The 14749-nt window shown below is 39.6% G+C and overlaps 1 protein-coding gene across 4 annotated transcripts in view; it reads right to left on the bottom strand.

The window, feature by feature from the left end:
• The window catches only part of MYH10 (myosin heavy chain 10), a 71872-nt gene that overhangs the window by 34601 nt on the left and 22522 nt on the right, over positions 1-14749 (bottom strand). For 2 of the 4 annotated variants that reach the window (XM_082213798.1, XM_082213796.1), the window contains exons 5-11: positions 13543-13645; positions 11025-11054; positions 7087-7179; positions 5382-5445; positions 3211-3309; positions 1961-2104; positions 1311-1406 (exon numbers count right to left, since the gene is read on the bottom strand). In XM_082213798.1, coding sequence (XP_082069924.1) covers positions 1311-1406; positions 1961-2104; positions 3211-3309; positions 5382-5445; positions 7087-7179; positions 11025-11054; positions 13543-13645 — 629 coding nt within the window. Of the gene's footprint in view, positions 1-1310; positions 1407-1960; positions 2105-3210; positions 3310-5381; positions 5446-7086; positions 7180-9833; positions 9852-11024; positions 11055-13542; positions 13646-14749 lie in introns of all 4 variants that reach the window. The other 2 variants (XM_082213795.1, XM_082213797.1) reach the window with 2 other exon arrangements.

Raw genomic sequence — 14749 nt, 5'->3', positions numbered from 1 at the left:
CCACAAACCCGGAAGTGAGTGTTCTGGTTTGTGAACACTCTTTGGAACGTGAACGTCCAACGGGGCTTCCGATTGGCTGCAGGAGCTTCCTGCAGCCAATCGGAAGCCGAGCCTTCGTTTCCAAATGTTTTGTAAGTCAAAAGGACTTCCGGAACGGAATCCGTTCGACTTCCAAGGTAGCACTGTGCTTCACATTAATGAAAGGTAGGGTGATAAGTAAGCTCTGCAACTCAACAAGTGAAGCCTTCCAAACAACCAATGTAATAAGTTCATAATTCTAGCATTCATTCACCAGGAACGTGTGCCTGGGTTTGCCTATAATAAAACTCTGTGTTAGCATATAATAAAACTATCACTGAAACTCTGTAGATTCAGGAAATACATATTACATATAGTTGTGCTTCATACATGTCAAAGCATGCATTTTAACCAGTATTAAATCAGCGCTCGGGGGGGTGGGGATAGTGAACCCACTCTGATGACAAAGCCAGTCACACACTACTCTATGCATTAACAAGTTCCCTTAAGAAATCCACTTAAGCACAAAGGGCTGAATGATACAGATGATCCTTGTCACAGAGAATACAAAAGTGAACTAAGAACGTGAGAAAATTCCTACTTGTGTCAGGATTCCCCCCCCCCCCCCATGATTAAGAGGAACATTAGACACAGATAGTATTAAATTATAAAGTCAGTCCCAGGCATACCACCCTGTCACTTGAACGATCAGATTTTCTAAACTTAGCATTTATGGTCTCCAATTCTCCAAAAAGTCGTGTTTGGCTCCAGAATCACTGTCCCTGGCAGCATAATCACTGTATAGACCCAAGAAAAATAAACCGATTCAACTGCACATACCATTTTACTTGGGAGTTTTAAAGACTTTGCTGATAAGCTCTTAATGAGGTTAGAGTTCAAATACTTTTTCAAAGAGGAAATACCTCAACATAGTCTCAGGGATTCTGCAGTATTTAGTAGGTTTGGGGGTGGGGGGAACAAAACACAAGATGTGTGAACAGTACCAGTTTCTTAGTACCTGAAGGCTAGGACTTATTGCTACAACGACAGCTGCCTCTATATTGCAGGCATAACCAACATGGTGCAGGATGATGTGAGCTGCAACTCCCACCATCCCTGGCCGTGCTTCTTGGGGCTGATGGGAGCTGCAGTCTTCAACGTCTGAATGGCACCACTTTGGCCTATCCTTGATACAGAGGGAGCGGTTTCTTTGCAAGCATCTATGCAGATATCAATCACTGATGAGGAAAATAGACTAAAATCAAGTCTACCGTGCTTGTAAATATATTTACCCGTATTTTCCGGCATAGATGCCTGGTCGGTGTTTCGCTCTTTCTTGAAGGAAATGTTACCAAACTGTAGTACTGAGGACACCACTTTCAACATAGCTGGGGGCACACAAAAGAGCAGAGGACAAGAACAGATAAATACATCGTGTATACATGTTTGACAGGCAGTCAAGTTCAGTATGAAACAAGAATATCTAACTGGTTCAGGAAACCCACAGGACAGGCCCCCTCTGTTTCAGATCGGGTCATAGCTCTATCCGACAAGTCCAATGTTTCAACAAGTCAAGGTATTTGTCAGAGGCTCTACAAACCCTAAAATAAAGGTACTGAAATCCTACACTAGGGAAATCCAGTTCTACACCAAGAAGTTATTACTTTTTTTAGGATTTATGCTACTCTTGGAGTGTTAATGAACTACATAATGCCCTTCCCGGACCATTAAAAGTCTCTGACTTTTTAAGATTTTACTGCTCGTTATGTACACACTTTCAAGTCCATATTTAGAGCCATATACCATGTTTATTAAGCTGCGATGCCACACTATTCTTGATACAATACTGAACTTACTTTCTGCATTTCTACAAAAAAGCTACAGGTTTTAAGTAAAAACACACATTTCCCCACTTCAAAAACCAAAGCCATTTCAAACATACCCAAGATTTCATCATGAGAAAACCCCATGATATGCATGGCTTCCATTGTCTCCTGAAAGTTATCCTTATCTTGCTGGCCAGGAATGGGCACGTAGCCATTGGAGAGGAATCTGTAGTTATTAAACCCTTCAAGGAGTAAATCAGCTGTATTGAGGAGGAAAAACGCAAGAGAGGTTTCTTCAAGACACTGGGTAAAGTAACTCTCCATTCATTTAATCCTAAGGTTGCCATATTTCGAAAAGGGAAATTCCTGACATCTGCAAAGTAGTTGGGCTTTTGTGGGGAACAAACCCCAATTGTTGAGCTTTTGTGGGGAAACCTCCCCCCAAAATAGTGATTTTAAGCTTCTGGAGCTGTTTCCACTGCTTTTTCCCATCATGCTGCCATACATCCGGGTTTCCCCTGACATTTTGCCAATTTGGCAAAATTCCCCCCTGCACCATTTTTACACCCCAAAACCAGGACGTGTCAGGAATTTTCCTGACGTATGGCAAGCCTATACAAGACGTTATGGCAGGCCAGTATTTCATTCTCTAACAATGACAAAGCTTAAAGAGTTCAGAGACCAATTCCCTAGTATTTATAAACTATTTTAAAACCCAGATTCATTTTCACATTGGGCTGGAAACAATCAAAAACTTTCCAGAGGACAAATGTAGACAAGCAATATTTCAGAAGACACAAAAGTAAAAAATTAGTATCCTCAAAGAACATCTACATCTGGAATGCTGATGATCCCAAGAAGAAGTAGAAGCCTTCTCACAATAATTTGTGCTTCATCTAAAGTGTAAATACCATGCTGCTTTGGCCTACCAACAGCACCTTGGCACTATTCCCAGCTTGAGAGCTCTTCTGTCCAGTGTGAGTTTGATAGCTGATGCCAGCACTCCTTTAACTGCCTGGCTTGAAGCTTACATGTTTCTGTCCAGCCAAGGGCTCAATAAATTTTATAAAGCTTTAGACTGTAATTGTCTGCTAGATCTGTTAATATGGGTGATGCAGATTTCATTGAGGCCTGCACCACTGCAGCATTCCAAATACAGAACCTTAACTCCAAATACCGAACTGAAGCCTTGCTGCAGAGTTCATTATTTAGGAATCACTCATCCAAGGTATCTTGGACAGCGCGAGTACAAATGACCTGACAAACAGAGCCACATATGCAAAAAGATAGTAAAACCATGAAATCAATTCAGCTTCTGTTTAAACGCTGCAACTAATAAATTCAATAGAATAATGCACTGACTCACCTTTCAAGTGTTCACCTGCCCCAGATAGAAGCTGATAGAAGATATGAAAAGTCCGCTCATCTTTGGCTTGACGGACGGCTCGTGACTTTTCTAGTAGGTCTGAGCCAGAGCAATTAAGGATTTTAATGGACAACTATGCAGTTTTGCTGTGAAAAGGAAACAAACTCCTCCTAATTAACAACAGCAATCCCCCCCACCCCATTTCTTTTCACACATTCTATTTCGCACTGTGTCTTCATCAGCATCAGAAATTCTCAGCGTCGAATTTGATGTGCGAGATTAGTACCTCTAAAACCATTAGAGGTCCTACGCTTCTTCCAAATAGTCTGAGCTACATCCACCACGGGCTGCACTATTCATAAATAAATCCGATCAAAATTGTTTCCTTGAGTCTTAAAGAGACAGAGAGAGTGCAAAATCCATAAATTAAGCAGAGGTGCAATACTACTTCACAGCCAGCTTAGAGGGAGACACGGAGATGTCACTGAAAGGAGAGATAATGTTCTCCTGGCATGTGGTGAACTCCCTACGAGCTTCCAGGCTGTGGATAAACTGAGAACTGCTCGTGGTTGGGCTACGAAATGCCATCAGGCTCTGATTCGGAAGATTCTGCAACCCATGATTCCTGCTTGCAATTGCTCAGTGGCAATATAAGTGCACTCTGCATATGCCTATACCCACAGGCCTTTTTCAAACTACTTAATCTTCCAGAGCTAAGCTCTAACAGAGGAGGCAGTTCTGGATGTATAACCCTGCTATGAGTAAATCGTACTTTAGGGAAGACTTGGAGAAAATGAAGTAAATGTGACATTTTTAAATAATAATAATAATAATCTATTAAATTTGTTAGTCACTCTGTCTCGTCTAGGGTAACCCAAAGTGAACTACAACCAACCAAATTAACAACAAAATAAAACCCCACATAGATACATTAAAACTAAGGCGGTAAAGAAATACATTAAAAACTTTCCGCCAACTTCTAAAAGGCCACAGATAGTTAAAGGCCAACGGCCTGGTTATAGAGGAAAGTTTTTGCCTGGAGCCTAACAACAACAACAACAAATTGTTTTTTAAAAGAAGGTTGAAGGAAGAAAATAGAGTGGGAATGTGAAAAGAGCAACTGAGGGAGCTAGATTTCAAAAGTATGTATTATAAAGGAAATATAAGGCAGAACAAAAACATGTTGTGTTAAAAAAAAAGGCATAATGATCAAGGGAAGGGTAAGTATTGTGTAGGAAATATATATGCCATTTTGGGTAGGGGTGCATCTCAACAGTGAATTTCAACACAACAGAAAGGAGCAAGATATACAAATCTGAGTCCATGAAGCCTAGGTGCTCCATTTTTATTTGTTGACAGAATCATATGGCAAGCTCCTTGATTCTAGAATCTAGAGGCCCTTAGGAAGTTCATACTTCAGGGAGCTTTGCAAAGTGTCGTGTCTCCAACCATGAAATTGGCATTTTGCTTGCGTACTGTTTTTAAGCTGGCTATAACAGCTGAATGGATTTCAGAAAGGGAAAAGTAGGGAAATTGGAAGTGCAGCATATGTAGATTTGAGGAAAATGTGGTAAGCAATCAAAATGGTTGCAAGAACTCCATGCTAAAGCTTCCACTTTCTGCATTCTGAACTGCAGACCTTTGTGCAATGGTCATAACCAGCCACAAAAGCTGTAGTTACTCATTTTAATTACTTCCCATCATATCTAGTCCATTGATAATTTTCCCAGCAACAAAATCACCCAGGTGCAGTTTCAGTGTATACCAAGACAGAACACAGCCTTGTAACCCGGTCTTCAGATGACTCAAACTGATGAAGCTTTATTTACTTCAGCAGAACCTGAGCCTATACAGCACTGAGAATTGGGATAAATGTTGACCAGCCTATTGTGGCATATTTTAAAAATTGTGTACCTTGTAAGTCAGGAGTGTGCACCAGAATTTCCTCAATATTAAGGTCTGTGCCTATTTGGCGCTTATTCTACAAACCAATAACGGAAGTGCACCTCTGCATAAGCCCAGAGTTCTCAAACATAGCCACTGAAGAAGTGTCTACTGTATTTTAACCAAGTCATCAATACAGTTTCCCAGATAATAATAATAATAATAATAATAATTTATTTGTACCCCATAAGCAGAGTTTATCAAATAAGCTACTGTGAACAGGATACATGTTTCAATGTTGGCCCCAACAATATAACCAGTAACATCAAAATTTATTCTGATGAACTTGCCCTGTAGGAAAAACACAGAAAAGAAATTACTACCTTACAAATTCAATGCATCCAAGTTTATTTAAATTGAGAACAGAAGCAATACCTCTCAACTACAGCTATAATTTACCTTTACATCCATTAAATCAATGTTTGAATGCATTTCTTAGTGTATCACTATTATTACACTTCGATCAGGTGAAGATAATTCACAATGCATTTCTTCTTCAGAGGAGGAACTCTCTCTTATCAAATCAGAATTTAAAAACCTTCACTACTGGAGATTACTTCTATACAAAAATAAATCACCATCTGGACTGCATTAAACTACTCATTACAAAAATAGTGCCAGAGCCATTGGAGTGATTATGTTCACAACATCAATGCAGACTTAAAGGAAAAATGTAATAGGAAACAGATGCTTAAGGACTTTTACAGGAAAGGAACTTTACTGCATTCACGTCTTTGCGCCTCCTGTAAAAACTGAGCAAAACAGCAGCGCAGCCTGCGAACTTTTAGCCAATGTCCTATCTGTGGAGCTACTATTAGGTTTCAGATAGTACATCTGAGAAGAAGCATAATTACATCTACTCTACTCTGCAATGCCATCATACTTTGGACAGATTGAGATTTGGTTGATCGAACTCATCCCAACCCAGTTACAAGAAAAGGCCTCTTGTTTGTTTTTTCACATCCTCTCGGCTGTGTTTACGAATGTTAAGATGTAGGACACAATGTGTTTCGCAATGTCATTCACAGCCAAGATAAATTATTTTAACTAGGGACTCTCAGCTCGTGCTCTTTGTCACAATGCTAAACCTTTTTGTTTATTTTGTTATGACATTTATGCCCCGCCTTTTATATTGTCCAAGGAGCCAAGGGTGATGTACATGCTCCTCCTCATCCCAATTTGTTATCCTCTCAACCACCTTCTGAGGAAGGCTAGGCTGAGAGGGAGTGTGACTGGCTGAAGGTCACCCAATGAGCTTCATGGCTGAGTGGGAACTGAAACCCTGGTCCCCCAGGTTCTGGCTCCACCATTCTAACCTGCATGTACTGTATACGCACAACAAATTGGTTATTTTTGTTGTAAGCTTCAGCTGTTACATGACTTGCTCATGGGAAAATTAACACTGAGCTCTTTTTAAAAAATAAATGTATCATAGGCAAACATGGAACTTAATCGGGAGGGAATTGCTTATTTATCCAAGGCATGTTTACACCAACACAACAGGGGATGGACTCATTTAGACTGCAATGCTACACCCAGTCACTGCAGAGTAAGCTCCATTCAACTCAGCTGGACTTCTAACTAGGCATGTATTGGATTGCACTGTTAGACCAGTAACTGGCACAGACACTGGTACTTATCTGAGAATATACAAGGGCTGGAATATACTCAGACAATGATCTAAAATTTCATGCACCTGAATCAAGATTTGTTTTGCCCCAAGTGTTATGTATCTTTGTAATGCAAGTTTGGTTGCTCCCAGCGTAGGTCTGGGCATTGAAGACCAAGGTTAGTGGAGGGGGGATTCTCCCCTCCCCGAAGAGAAAAACTACTGCATTTCAACAGGTTTCTTAAGGGTAGATCTGCCTAGAAAAAAATAGTTTAGCATTTAATTAAGGTTGTTTGGTTTAAATTTAAAATTTAAAAACTTACAAAACGAGAGGAATTATCATTTTTCACAGTCTTTGCATTCCCAAAGGATTCCAAAATGGGATTGGCCTGTAGAAGCTGACGTTCCAGTTCACCCTGGAAAAAAACAACAAACCACAAACACAAAGTTAGGCATCTCCAATCCAAGAGCAGCACAATTTCCCAGGTGTGGTTTCCGTTTTCAATTGCCTTGACCCCATATGTCTTCTCAATACAGCATCTTCAAAATATGCTTAATGCTGTTAACAGTTGAGATGGACGACATTATAAAAAAACAGTTGGAAAATATGGTATTAAAAACTAAAGAAATAGATACAATTTACGTTAGGGCTAATGGATAAAGCACAGGGTTGACAAACTGCCACCTTTCAGGCAATTTTTGAGGGAATAAATGATGCTCCATCTTCCACTGAGATCAGTATCTGAGGCAGCTAAATGGCCTGACAAAGTATACGTTAGTAATGCACAAAGATTTTTTAAAAAAACTTTGTGAAGTACAGTGGTGCCTCGCAAGATGAAATTAATCCGTTCCGCGAGTCTCTTCGTCTTGCGGTTTTTTCGTCTTGCGAAGCACGGCTATTAGCGGCTTTAAGAAAAAGGAAACAAACTCTCAAGAACTCACAAGACGTTTCGTCTTGCGAAGCAAGCCCATAGGGAAATTCGTCTTGCGGAACGACTCAAAAAACGGAAAACTCTTTCGTCTTGCACGTTTTTCGTCTTGCGAGGTACCACTGTAGACATTTATCATTTTAACTAATCATCTGTGCAGAACAGATTTCTGCTCCCTCATCTAAACAAAACTTATAGGATTGTTTTAGACTGAAGTGAGCAGTGTTGCCTTAGCTCTGGCTATTCTCAAACTTGAGGTGAAACAGTATTTCAGCTACAAGCACAGGACACACCACTAATTTTGCAGTTTTTTAGAAAGGTTTTTAAGTCTGAGTTGCCAGCTCAGACATGTCTGGGAGAATTCTTTTCCCACTGCTGTCCATGTTAACACCTGTGTGTATCCATTAGCCCAATGAGGAGTCAAGTTGGTGAAAGATGAGATTTTGCTGCCATGTCTTGGATAGCAAAGGTGTGTGGCAGAGTGGAATTGTATCTGTAATATAATTGCAAAATTAATATTAGCACCGCTAATAGGTCTGCTTTTTCCAGTCAATCTTGTTTGTAGAAAACGTATGAACCTAGGTTACTTAACAGTAAGTGGCCTCCATTCAACTGCTTTGAAATACCAATACTTCACAGTACGATTGGTTTTGTTTGGTCCCAATTATATATATATGTTAAAAGATTTCTGCCTACTGTTAGTTAATGTTTGTATAGTACCTTTTTGGAAGTGCATTATCTGAACATAATTATCGCTTAGTTTCTTGACTGAACATTCTCTGCTTATCCAGCTAACATCAAACACTCACTGGTTTCAGAGAAGCAAGTGCTTAACTCTCCTGTTGGAGTTAAACAAGTGAGCTTTATGCAGGATGAGTCTTTTAAAAGAGGCCCCATGGAACATGTGTACTCTGTATCCACGGGGTCTCTTTTAAAGGACTCACCCTATATATGCAGAAGAATGTAACGTAATTTCAATGTGCTTTTTCTAAATGTTTAACTAAGACTACACCATTCTATCTATAGTAAGAGGAAGTGCAAGGCTGATTGATATCCACGATAAAAAAACCCTTTCATACAGGAAAGACACATATTGTTGCCTTTTGCATCTTAACTCTACATGGCAGGTTCTTGCTAGTTCCTCCTTCCTAAGAGATTATCCAGCAAAATGCCTTTCAATGGGCACTGAAAAGCACAAAAACAAAACAAAAGACAGAAACCAAGTAATAGGGGCTCAAACAGCTAGTTCAGAGTCAATTCAAGTGAGCACACATCTGACAAGCAGAAAAGGTCGTAAATTGTTTGTAAACAATATGAACTGCAGAAATGAACTCTATGGAGTCTGCAGGAATACATCTAGTCAAGAACAGAGTTTATCTCAGTTTGGACAGTTACAAAAAACTGAAATACGCCAAGATAAATCATTTAATGGAATACTGATGCTACCTCCTGTTGCAGTCCAAGCACACAAGCATAGTGTGCCTTTAGCTGTTCTCAGCAAGCAAAATCAAATTTCAGACTTCACTGAAGAGAGACATGCATTTGCAACCCCCCCAAGTGTCTGATCGATACAACAGGTTTAATCTGTTATTTTAGTCTCTATGAAGTCAGATCTTGAGGTTTGTACAATTGCTTGCCTATAACACAGAAATGAGGAACTGGTAGCCCTCCATATCTTGTGTACTCCCAAGTCCCATCAGCCCCAGCCAACATGGTCAGGGATGACAGGACTCTAGCAAACAGAGTGTTACAGGATCCTAATCCCTGATAGAAACACTTCAAAATAGGTTTCCTAGTTATTCTTACTTATGGCCCTAAAATGCCTGGCACACTTGTCTTGGTGTCATGCATCAGTCCCATGTGAGGAAACAGACAAGAGGCATATGGAGACCACCATCCTATTCTGCAATGTATCACAGAAGCTTGAAACCAAAGGCAAGATCTACATTGGCTTTCACACATAAATTCAGGGAAATCTTGGAAAAAGCATCCAAAATATTGTGAAGGTGTGGTAACATGCAACATATTCATGCAAATCAACAGTGTAATGATAGGTAAGAGAGGCTTTGCTCTCAGCATCCCTGTGATTTGACTCATTTTGAGAGCGGGGTGAGAAGCTAGAAGAGCTACATGCTACTCACATACAACAGGGATCCACTCTGCAGTTCAAAATGACAATGAAACAGAATGTTAATGGTTATGAACTTATGAAACCTACAGAAACACACTGGGATTAAAAATACAAAATGGCTTTACTGGGTTCCTATAGGAGAGTTTACTCATCTTTTTAATATAGAAAATCTGTTATCAGACCCTTCTTCAACTTCACAGTATAAAATAAACCTGATGAATATGACACCAGGTAGCAAAAACTTTTGTTTAATCTGGCTGGATCATCAAGGAGATCCATCCATGTTTTGCTCTGCACTCGAAGAGTTATTGTCCACTTACCCTAGTCTATGGATAAGAAGTCATTCAAGTTCTCCTAATGATTAAGCAGTGGCCCATAGGGGTTATAGAGGGAAGAGCTATAACAGAATCTGTTTGTATGCTTTTTCATAGAAAGTAAACAGCATTAGCCTTTCCCTTGCTAATACAACCAAAGTTGCTGAAGGTCACATATTGGACCAAATAGCTAACCAGTCAACCACATACCAAACCATAGGTGGTTCAACCTTCAGCAGTACTTAGGCTGCTCCTAAAATCCACATGCCAAGAGAGTCACGGCGAACTCCTACTCATTCAAAAAAATCTTAGTTTCAACTTCAACACCTGTACATAGTACAAGGCATCACTTCAAGACATTATACAGGAAGTAATAGATCACTTATTTAATTAGGCAGGTGACAGCTTGAGTAAAAAAGAAGGGGGAGAAAGAAGAATCCAGAACAATCAGTCCTGGGATTCGCATGCCCTCTTTCCTCACTGGCCTCTAGAACTAAGAATCTATGCAGTCAGAGTTTACTGTACCAGCCCTGGGGCAACTGCAGTTCAGATTTATCATGAGCCGCAGGAAATCTCTAGGCATACCAGCACTAAAACACTCCTACTTTCCCCATATAGTCAGCAAAATATGGAACAATAATGCCCAGCAATCTGGAAGAATCTGTGCCTGAATACTTTGTCAATTACACGGAGTGATATGCACGCTCAAAGGACAATTATATCGGTGTTTCTGTACATGTGCAATAATGAAGTTTACTCTTAGCTGCATGCCTGTACCAGAAATTACTTGTATCCTTATATTGGACGTTGACAGGTAGTCTCCTAAAAATGTAAAACAAGAATGATTAAGCCTATATAAAGTTTAGAAGCATAAAAAAGACACTTGCCTGGTGCTTCACTGGCTTAGGTGACTCGGGCTGTTTGTTGTAAACAAACAAATTCACATGTTAGCAAATCTGACCTTGCCTTCCCATCCATCACCAAGTTTTCACTCTCATATACATGCTAGTATATTTTCTTTAGCCACTATGTTCATCGTGGCAACAGCTAAATTTTAGCCAGGTAGAATTAAATATGAACTTCTTCATTCAAGGAAAGCTGAAAATCTACAAGTACTTTTTAATCTTATTTCATGACTCCAGGTCTGATACTGGCTTCTTTTAGAAAAGGTATAGATTGGTAATACAATAGACGCTGTATGCTCTCAAGACTTAATTAAATACAATGTTTCCAAAAGGTTCTGACCAATAAAACCCCACCTAGAATTTTTCTTTCTTTCTGGATCACATAGAAGTCTCTAGGCAGTGTATTTAGTTTCCTTTGCCAGGATTCAACAGGCCTGATGTGCATTCAGGGCCTCCAACATGCATACAGATGCATGCATGCAAGAGCTGCTCTTATCTTTTGTGAGATGATGTGTGCAATGTTTTGCACATGCAGGGGAATTCCTAACTTGGAAGAAAACACAACACCAACATGTAGAACTCCATATGTGAATCAGAACTCTATCACTCAAACTTGGGATACAGTAGCATGCAAATTGCCAAAGTTTACTTATGGGTACCGTGTCACACACAAAAATTTCAAAACCCAACAAACTGAGATGTAGTTTTCTTTATCCATAATGCCTTTTATCAAAATTGGATTAGTCACACAAAGGATGCTAAATAAAACCTATTTATTAAAGATGCAATGTCAAATATTGGTTCATAGAAAGCAACACAGCTAAGACCAATGGTGAAACATTCAATCCTGTGCTTCTGTGACATCAATTAGACAACTCAAGTACTCATTTATATTGCACTATACAATGAATATTGTGGGCAGATAAAGCCCATGTTCCAAAACATGGTGCCTTCTCCACAGCTATAAGGCAACAGCAGTTTAAAGAAGGACACCGTGCTCTACAATTGTTTGTCAAAGCAATAAAAAGTTTCGGAAGGCAACAGTAGAGAGTTTTCAGGTGAAAGTTTCACAAACAGATGCTTAATTGTTGCAAGCTGCAGAATTAAAGTACTACCTTAATAGTTCTAAAGCTACAGAATGCGGTATGCCTTCAGTGTCTTCAGAGGTGATTTAATGGTGTTCCATTTCTCACTTCCCCATAAAGCAGGAAAAGTAAATCTGCTCCGCATGTGCATATATACAGTGTACACACAAACCTATACCACCAGAACTAGTGGAAACCAAGGTATGGACTGCCAGGGATAGAGGGTATGTTTTGTGCCCAAATACAACACCATCCCAAATTCATTATTCTTCTGCCAACAAGGGTTAATCAACCATTCATTCACAGGAACAACATGAAAAGTGTATACTCATATACCATTTTGGTATGGGACTAAACCCCAGCAACAGAGGAAGGGACTGGTTTTATGTCCTATACTTCATCTTGCTGTAGATTTTGCTCCACAAAACTCATTGCTAGCCTTTGAGATCCAAGACAGTTCCATGAATAATCCTTCCTTGGATTCCATATTTTGGGTATGCTCAAGTACTGGTCTTCAAGTGGTGGGCTGGGACCCACTAGTGTGTTGTGTCCTGATTCAATGTGGGACTATTAGGATGCAAATATATGGCAAAATTTAAGAAATGGGTCCCCAAATGCATATTTGGGTTAAAAGTGGTTCCTGGAACTGAAAACTTAAAAGTTACCTGTGCTAGAGTTAACAGACTCCTAGGATTTATATCTATTAAATGCCCAACGACTTTAAATTTTTTAGTCCCCAGTTACAGGGCACATCTCTATCTAGAGGAATAGCAGTCAGCCAACTGCACATTAAAGGCAATAGCATGATGTATCTGGTACAGGATCATTTGAGGGCCTCCTTACATCTCAAATATACAGCACAAAAATCCTTATGCTAACAGCAAGAACTTAAGGAGACATTGCAATATCCAAGAGAGCACAAAAGCGGGGCAATGAATTTTCATTCAAGAACATGTTTTGCTTTGCTATAGAACTTAGCATATAGCACCACAAAAACTAATGCCAACGGTGTATTGTATTTCTATTTTAAGAATTCATTATATCAACACACACATACTGGATTTTACAGAAATGTTTCCAAAGACAACTGTAACAGCAAGAGGGTTGTTTTGTACACATAGCAATTTGAAATTTACCAAGCTGGCATCCAACTGTTTATGCTTCGTAACTTCTAATAGAGTGCAATTGTAACACAACTATTAGGTGGCTATTCTCTTAAACTAAAGAGAGCTCTTTGTTGAATGGATAATGAAGCAAACAGCAGTGCTTACAAACTGATTCCAACTTTAAGTGGCCTGTTTTTCAACACTTGTTTATCATGGACAGGGTCTCGGAAGCAGACTTCAAAGCAAGGTATTATCCGTTTTTACAGAATACAACAATTGCAAATTAAGGAAATACCATGTAAAACTTACAGGAATATTGTGGTCCTTTCTTCCTTTGTGAGAGGAAGCAACATGTGCAAGATACTGAATGACTTTCTTGGTGTTTTCTGTTTTCCCAGCACCTGATTCACCTCTGCAAGAACACACATAATTTAAAGCGAGATTTGTGGAAGAGAAACAACAATCAGGCTTTCACTACAACTTAATGTCTAGGATAATTTTATTAATGCCAGGTTTGGACAACTGCAAGGTACTTTCTGGTTCCCGAGATATGAGAAGATGCTGAATTGAGTTGTTCAGTAGTGAGTTTTATGTAAAACCACTGTTGTACAGCAGACACACTTGGTTCTGAGAGCACTTCTCACTGAAGGAACTCTCCCTGTCAATGAGGCAGCTTGCTGTTCCAACTGAAAATACACTAAAGGTATTTCAGTAAGAACTTGGATGGTGGGTTTTAAATAATGAAAACCAGACATTCCGAGCTAACTTCTAAAAGCACTCTTCAGTCACCCAATGTTAAAGAACGAAAACTCTAGTGAGTTTGGGATAGTTCAGTCAGTAGAGCATGAGACTCGATCTCAGGGTTGTGGGTTCAAGCTCCACCTTGGGCAAAACACTTCTGCACTGCAGGAGGTTGGACTAGATGACCCTCATGGTCCCTTCCAATTCTACAATTCTATCTGAAGTCACCTCCGCCACTCAGGAAATACCATTTGAGTCTCCCTCACCACTCAACTTAGGATGCTGGGATCCAAGAGTCCTGTCCTGCCCCATTAAGATTGAAAACTGAAGCAGAGCAAGAATCAAAACATTCAAGTTTGTCACTCCTGTTTCAATTGCTTAGGAAAAATGAAAGATGAGATACATACAAGCTGAGAATCAAAAAAGGAATCTCCTGGAACAATATATAAATTTGCACAACCATTCTCAAGTTGCCCGATATAAGACTTCTTCAAACATGAATATGCGTTGCTGCATATGAAGTAGTCACTTGAGAAAGAGCCCCAAGTTTCCTTATGCTTTGTGGAGTAACAGAATTTAAAAGATCTGGCTAAAGGGTGGTGAATGCTTCATGTACAATATCCAAATTACTACTATTTTATAATCAATTTCATATGGTCCATCTAGCTTGCACATATATGAAAAGAAAAAAAGCATAACTTTAAGCAGGTATTCAACGTGTCAAGCGTAGGTTCTATTCTCTTTATAAGCAGTGGCTGCAAAGATGAAATTGAAG

This window comes from Podarcis vaucheri (genome assembly GCF_965113315.1).
Source record: "Podarcis vaucheri genome assembly, chromosome: 2".
Classification (NCBI taxonomy): Eukaryota; Metazoa; Chordata; class Lepidosauria; order Squamata; family Lacertidae; genus Podarcis; species Podarcis vaucheri.
Note: the sequence above shows the minus strand (reverse complement) of the source record. Positions and strands in the feature narration are given on the sequence as shown.